General features: G+C 39.3%; 1 protein-coding gene across 1 annotated transcript in view; it reads right to left on the bottom strand.

Moving 5' to 3' along the window:
• Positions 1-2,721: 2,721 nt before the first annotated feature.
• ptpn9a (protein tyrosine phosphatase non-receptor type 9a) overlaps positions 2,722-7,525 on the bottom strand; it is a 19,210-nt gene continuing 14,406 nt past the window's right edge. Inside the window, exons 5-13 of the mRNA XM_020622820.1 lie at positions 7,413-7,518; positions 6,536-6,646; positions 5,741-6,057; positions 5,366-5,453; positions 4,985-5,054; positions 4,603-4,681; positions 4,325-4,475; positions 3,486-3,693; positions 2,722-3,166 (exon numbers count right to left, since the gene is read on the bottom strand). Of these exons, the coding sequence (XP_020478476.1) occupies positions 2,976-3,166; positions 3,486-3,693; positions 4,325-4,475; positions 4,603-4,681; positions 4,985-5,054; positions 5,366-5,453; positions 5,741-6,057; positions 6,536-6,646; positions 7,413-7,518 (1,321 nt within the window). The 3' untranslated portion in view covers positions 2,722-2,975. The remainder of the gene's footprint in view (positions 3,167-3,485; positions 3,694-4,324; positions 4,476-4,602; positions 4,682-4,984; positions 5,055-5,365; positions 5,454-5,740; positions 6,058-6,535; positions 6,647-7,412; positions 7,519-7,525) is intronic.

Raw genomic sequence — 7,525 nt, 5'->3', positions numbered from 1 at the left:
TCTGGATCATGTTTAGATATGTCTTCTTTTTCGACCTATAGAGTTTTAGCCAGCAACGGTAAATGGCACGGCGGATTGTGTTCACCAACATTGTTTTCTGGAAGTATTCCTGAGCCCATGTTGTGATTTCCATTACAGTAGCATTTCTGTATGTGATGTAGTGCCGTCTAAGGGCCCGAAGATCATGGGCATCCAGTATGGTTTTCCGGCCTTGACCCTTACGCACAGAGATTGTTCCAGATTCTCTGAATCTTTGGATGGTATTATGCACTGTAGATGATGATAACTTCACACTCTTTGCAATTCTTCTCTGAGAAACTCCTTTCTGATATTGCTCCACTATTTTTCACCGCAGCATTGGGAGAATTGGTGATTCTCTGCCCATCTTGACTTTCTGAGAGACACTGCCACTCTGAGAGGCTCTTTTTATACCCAATCATGTTGCCAATTGACCTGATAAGATGCAAATTGGTCCTCCAGCTGTTCCTTATATGTACATTTAACTTTTCCAGCCTCTTATTGCTACCTGTCCCAACGTTTTTGGAATGTGTAGCTCCCATGAAATCCAAGATGAGGCAATATTTGGCATGACATTTCAAAATGTCTCATTTTCAACATTTGATATGTTATCTGTATTCTATTCTGAATAAAATACTGGAATTTCAACCTTCCACATCATTGCATTCTATTTTTATTCACATTTTGTACAGTGTCCCAACTTTTTTGGAATCGGGTTTGTATAAGTAGCGTTAGTTTTGTCCATTTGATTTTATTTCAGTGACAAAATTACCTTCTCTCCATGTTTTCTTTTATATTATCTGTTTTGTACAAACAGTTTTTATTCTATGGGAACTTTTCTAAATTCTACTTTTAGATAAATTGTAATAAATGTGATAGTAGTAAACGGATAATAAATCTACAACCTCTTGATTGGAAAATAAACTTTCCATTCCCAATATAACTGCAGGACATTTATGCAGAACCAGTTTAAAACACAGCCTGTACAACGTCTACATGACATAGTTTGTATTTAATACAGTATAGCTTGATTCAATAGTCATACGAGTGATAAAGTAATAGGTTTAACAGAACAAATATAAAATTAATGTAGATAACTGTATATCCTGTGTAATCGTATGAAAACAGCTGTTGAATACAACAGAAACATTAAATAGGGCACATTTTGCGTCCATCATTGAAAGGAAAAACGATCCTAAAATCAGAATGCATGAGGATGGCAAATAAAAATGTTTCACTACAAGCAAATTCAATATGAATTCTGTAGCAAAGAACACTTTTTTCACCAAGCAACAACATAATACAACATATGACACACAGACACTCAGTATTTGTACATGTACTCTATAATAATGACAAGATACTGGGACCAGATGACACCACAGATTACAAACAGTCTGTAGAACTTAAAATAACACAATGAAAATATATTTCAGCCAAGTCTCTGACTCTTAGCTGCACCCCAGTATCCAGATGTTTACAGTAAATCCCAATATGTGTTTGTTTATTACTAAATTTAATACTAACAGTTGAGTTATCCAGCATCATGTTGCTATTAAATTTTATTTATCATCCATGTATCATCATAATGACTAATCTCAGGGCAACTGGGAATAGTTATTTGAAAGTGCTAAGAAATGATTTGTGTAAACTATATACATATATTGATTGCACTAGTTATGAGGTCTTTACTGATGACTTCCACAGTTGAACACTTCAATAGCATAGCCACTGCAGCATGGACTGTTCTAAACAGGTGCACGTCTTTGTGCGCAGGGCTTATTAGTACTTCCCCACAAACACAGTGGCACTGCTAGTGATGAAAGACATTGTCACTGTACTGTAAATCGGGAGATGTCAGTATTTAGGTAAGGTCTGGATGGAGAGTTAGGGTTTCAGTGGATATTTCTGTAAAAAAAACAAAACTAAACTAAACTACAGTGGAATTCACATGTATAGTAACTTAATTAGGGGGTTAACACCCTGATAGTTCAGAATGTGCTTTACTCCTCCATAATGCCTTCCAGTGTTGCTTGCTGAAGAGGAGGAAAATGCATCATGCAACTTTAATCAAATACAAAGTCATCTTGGCAAAAAAACCCCCCCAACAAATAAGCTGTGTTTGGTAACAAATTAGGCAGTTTTACCTTTTTGTGTTTAGTAAGACACTCCTGAGACTACTAAGCTTGCTCCTACCATATGTTAAAAATACACCGTGATGAATGGAACATTTACTGGACACAATGGAGGTACAAAAATGACCCTATAATTGTTGTGCGATACCAATTAATAAAAAAAAAGTGTGCTTAATGGACTATTTCGCTCCAATACTAAAACTGCATCAGTAACTTAAATCTCACCCTTAATTTGAAACTCCAATAAAAACAATTTGTGCATAATAATCAAAGTTTGCCACTGTAGTTTCATATCATCTCTTTTCAAAATGATTAAATTTAGCTTGGTGCTTACCTCATGCATCTGACCACATATAGGGAATAACTGTGCCTGTGGGGAATTAATTTGATTACGCAAAACTGGATTTCCAAAGCAGATGTCAGGAGAAGATGAAGTCATAACTAGATGGACTTTTAACCAATATTGAATTATTTTGGGGTAAATAACTTCAAGTTTCCTATTTTTTCCCCCTAATCCCCCCCCACAGAACTGCACAGCACTGGAGTAGTCTGCTCACTCTACCACATATTTTCTGAGATATGTTCTCCAAAAACAAAATGTCATGTTGTTGCAGCCAGAATGTTATCACACTGAAATTTCATCATGTCCACAACAAGTGTTTTATTGTCACTGCCAGTAAAGAATGGTCTAGTTTCAAAAGACAGTTTCAGCAATGACGTTATTTTCTTGGTTTCATTAATTGGTCACACAACACTGCTTGGAGTTAACAGAGTGACTGTAGAAATCTGGACTGAACTGGCTTGGGAAGTCGGGGATGAAGCTCACTGATTGGCTGGGAGCAGGCCCTGCCTTTGGGCATGCTCCAAAATGGCATTGTAACAGAAGTAATACTGGTCTGGGGTTTGAATGCTGAAGGCCCTCTGGGTTCTCATGCGTCGCACAGTCTGGCACACATTTAGCGAGCCTACGTCCTGTAGCTGGGACAAACAGATGTCCAGGGCACAGAAGGTACCTGCCAATAACAGGTAGCTGGTTAGCAGTAACACTTTTTAAAAAAAAATTAATCACCAATGAAAAGCAATTATCATTATCTTGAAAAGAATGGGGCAAGTTGCGACTTTATGCGTTCAAATTTGTCCTAAAGCTGAACAATCTCATCTCATGATTCTTGAAGCTCTTAATATAACTTCAAAAATGGCTGTCTGTACTTTTCAGTCCTTGAAATGTGGGTGTTTTACAAGATAATCAAATGAGAAATAGTCTGAAAACATTCGGATGCAGACATAATGGTAACATAAGGCTTCTGGACAGATACAATCTCAAGATCTCACCTGTTCTCCCAATCCCTGCGCTGCAGTGAACCACCATCGGGGGTCCTAGTGGGTGGCCTGTCCACTGAAGTCCCAAAGCCTTCACCATTTTCCTCTGTTGTCTCTTCACAGCTACCAGGAAGTCAATAAGAGTCACAGCTGAGGTGGGAACACCATAGTCAGGCCAGCTGAGGTACTGGAAATGACTCACTTGTCTTTGTTCACATGTCTGAATGGAAAAAAAAAAAAAAAAATATTGACAGGTATATACTTGTTGTATATTGAAAAACATTCTGCTAATGAAGTGTGGCTTGATTGCACCATTGAAAGAGTAGTCTGACATTTTGTGAAATGTACTTACTTGCATTCTCAGAGTTAAATGAGGGGACTGATGCCACTTTCATGTCGGTGTAATAAATATAAAGCTGGAGTAAATTTAGAGGCAAGGGGTAACAGCCAGCCTGGCTCTGTGACAAGCTGAAAATCTAATCTCCTAGCACCACTATATTTTACAACTTAACACAGTATCAGAGTTGTTTAATCTTCACGCAGACAGAAGTGTAAATATGATAAGGTGTGGCTTTAATATCTTGGCCTGGAACAGTATCTACACCTGGCCGGGAAGTAGTTCCATCTGAGCCAGGGTAGGATTAGGACATCTGGGATGGCTTTCATTTGACCCGAATACAGTAAAGGAACATGGATCTCACAAGTGGCCAGAACTTCCACAGAGAAATATCTGTGACTCTGTTATGCATGTGTGTACCTATTATTTATTTTCTCCAAGTTGTTCACTGAGTATTGTTGCTAAATGAAAAGCCTCAACCCCCCCATGTGAGCACACTGGCTCATGGCTGTACCTCAGTGTTGTGCAGTTCGAGGATGGTGTGGTTGTAGTGGGTATGGTGGTCCACCCTTTGGTTCACCACTGCCATATGGCCATAGACCTCCTGCCCCCCTTCCTCCAGAGGCCAATACTGGCCACATTTCCTCCGACCGCCCTCGTCTGTCCTGCAGCACATAAACACATTTGAGTAAATCTAAGTCACGTTTGACTAACATTCAGGAGGATAAATCAACACTTTTCTTTGACTCAACAAAAATGATATTATTCTTGGTGCTTTCCTAGTTGAATTACCTGGTTGTCATTACGATAACAAGCACATTTTGTTCCCAGACCATTCTCCAGAAATCACCATAGGTCCTTTCCAGTGGTCCTATACAGCACAGCAGGAGATTTAAAGCAAATTAAATTGACCTCCAGAAAATTGAGTCAGTGATCAAATGTAATGGAGCATATCTATCTGATGCCATGGAACAGCCTGTTAGCAGAATCCAAATTTTACTAGCAAAACTATTCAATAATTACATTAAATCTCTTCAGTGTTGACATACTACAGTAAATACATACAACCGCAAATTCATGTTCAAGTATACTGTCAAATAAACATACATTCCACTTGAGTACAATATAATCATTTACAATTAATAAATGCTATGTGGCAGGTGTCATACAGTACCTTGAGTACCAATGTATGCATTCTTCTGTTTGTAGCCATCCATGAAGCTCGCATTGATGTAATCTGATCTCTGTGGAAATAATACAGCTTCATCACAAATACAAAATCTAAAATAATCCATGCCAGTTTCTGAGCATACCTAAAAGATAAGTCATTTTCTGATCTGCATGAGGCTGAGGAAGTATTAAACTATTTAAAAGGAGTAAACACAACTGAATGACAGTACATTGGTTATGGTTACTCTGCTTTACAAGCTGGTTGGTATTTGTCCAGGGTGGAGGCCCTTCAAAATGTTGAGGCTTTTCTTGGCAGCTGAGTGAGCATGAACACTACACGTCTTTTTGTTTCGCTACAAATGACAGCTGTAATTTGCAGATTTACCTCATTCCTTCTCGGTTTCAAACGCACTCTTGTTTGATCAAGGCACAGCACGTCTCCATAGCGATTCCTCTCCTGATTGTAGGCTGCCCTGTAGAAAATTGACAAAAAAAAGATGAGTGACCTTTGCCACAGCCACTAAGCTTTAACAATGACAATCTACAAACTATAAAACTTGACTTAAACATATTACTTTTGTATAGTTGCCTACGTTGAAAATGTTACTCTCAAGATGGTAACCACCAGTGCTGGGATTAATATGTTTTCATGGCTTGTGACAAGTACACATACAGTGTAATTTTTAATCTTTTGCCCCCATCTCTGTAATAAACATCTAGAGCTCCATATGCGAGGCATCAAGTCATACTACAAACTCACTGTGCACAGTGGAAGGTTCCAGGTGGCGGTTCTTTGCGGAGCTCCTCGTACTCCTGATGGACACCTGAGCGCTGAAGCCTGCCGAGGTGCATCAGCAGCTCCTGCGGCCGCATAGATTCAGGTCCGGGCATGTGTATGGAAGTATCATCCAAGGGGATGCCCACCAGCTCGTCCACGGGGTCTACTCTGCCGTTCTGGCCCACCAGTAGCTGCTGGTTCCAGCTGTACGAATCAAGAGGCAGCAAGCCGCCAAGATGCTGAGGGAGACAGTCTCTGGGGAGGTGCTGACATAGCTCAGCCATTTTTACCATCTGAACCTGGAGTTTTAAAGGACACGGATTGACAGAGAGTTATGGGTTCAGCTTATGCTTGACATTAAATTAGACCAACTCCGTTTTCATGCCAATAACTAATTATTAAATAATTATTCTTGATTGCATGAATAATCCTGATACAAAATTTATAGTGGCCGAGCAGATGACAGATATCAGTGCTGATGAAATTCCTCAGGGACAGTTTGTGGCATAATGATCATCTCCGGTGATTCAAACATTAACATGGGGCAGCAGGGCGGATCAGTGGTCAGAGAGAACCTCAGGAAATGATCACTTGTAACAATCATTAACACCAAATTGCTGCTCACACATTGTTTCCAATTCCAGAAAAACTAAGCACAATTTTACTTGACAAAGTAGAATCAGTAATATAGAGCTAAAGAGCTGATGTGAGAAATGATATTAAATTATTATTAAATAATTTAGGATTAGAAAATGAGCAAAGAGCTCCTTCATTTACTCTCTCCCGAAGTTTCTCTTTGAGAAGCAGGCTGAGCAGATTGTAGGGCACTCGAAACCAAACTGGGGCCCCGACAATCAGCACCTTCTTCAGTCTGGCCGGGAACGCCCCCTGGTGGAGAGACACAGCACAGCTGATCACAAACTACAAGTTATAGTAACACAGAATCAACAGGATTTCTTTACCTGTTCTTTCTAAAGTTTTTATTTGGACAACAATGAACCAATTATTTGGGTCTGAAACCAAATGTATGAACAGGGCACACAAAGAAGCTCACTTTCTTTTTTTGAAGGTGTGTCAGAGCCAGTCCAAACATACAGAATTATATTGTGGACTTCTGCTTCTCAAAATAAATTATATTGAGGACAACTCAACTACTCCAGTCAATTTTAAGATTGATATATGGGGACAGAATACACGCCACTGCAGCTGATGTGTCCTTGTTGGTGACTCCAGATTACATACTAGATTCTTAAAGCATAAATCACTTGGGTATAGGCAAACATGCAGATAACTGCCAAAATAAACAATCACTGAGTATTACACTGCCATGGCGTGTTGATTAAATCATTTTTATGCTTGTCAGCCAAGTCGGTGGCCATTCATTTTGCCCTTTAAATGGGCACTAAATTCCTTGAAGACACACCAACCCTGTTTTAATCAATCTGCTTTTTACACAGGATAAAGGATTTAACCTCAGCCGTTATGCATTAACCTTGTCCTGGAAAGGAGTGGATCATTTTCAGTAATGGTAGAAAATGCTACCTGCTGCCTTTCACTGAGTAAGGCTACATTCTGTGAATATAGTATTTTTCAGACATTTGCCTTAGTTTGGCATTTACTGTACATATACAGAAATATTTACTGAAACTCTAACCTTGAGCAAGTTTAGGATCTTCTTGCTCAGGTCCAGCTCAAAATTTGTGTAGTTGGAGCCTGCCATGTCATAAATGAACACCAAGCCATTTCTCTGGGTCTCAAGGCTGTGGA

Source organism: Monopterus albus, unplaced genomic scaffold (genome assembly GCF_001952655.1).
Source record: "Monopterus albus unplaced genomic scaffold, M_albus_1.0 scaffold7.1, whole genome shotgun sequence".
Lineage (NCBI taxonomy): Eukaryota > Metazoa > Chordata > Actinopteri > Synbranchiformes > Synbranchidae > Monopterus > Monopterus albus.
This window is presented reverse-complemented; position numbering and strand designations above follow the sequence as displayed.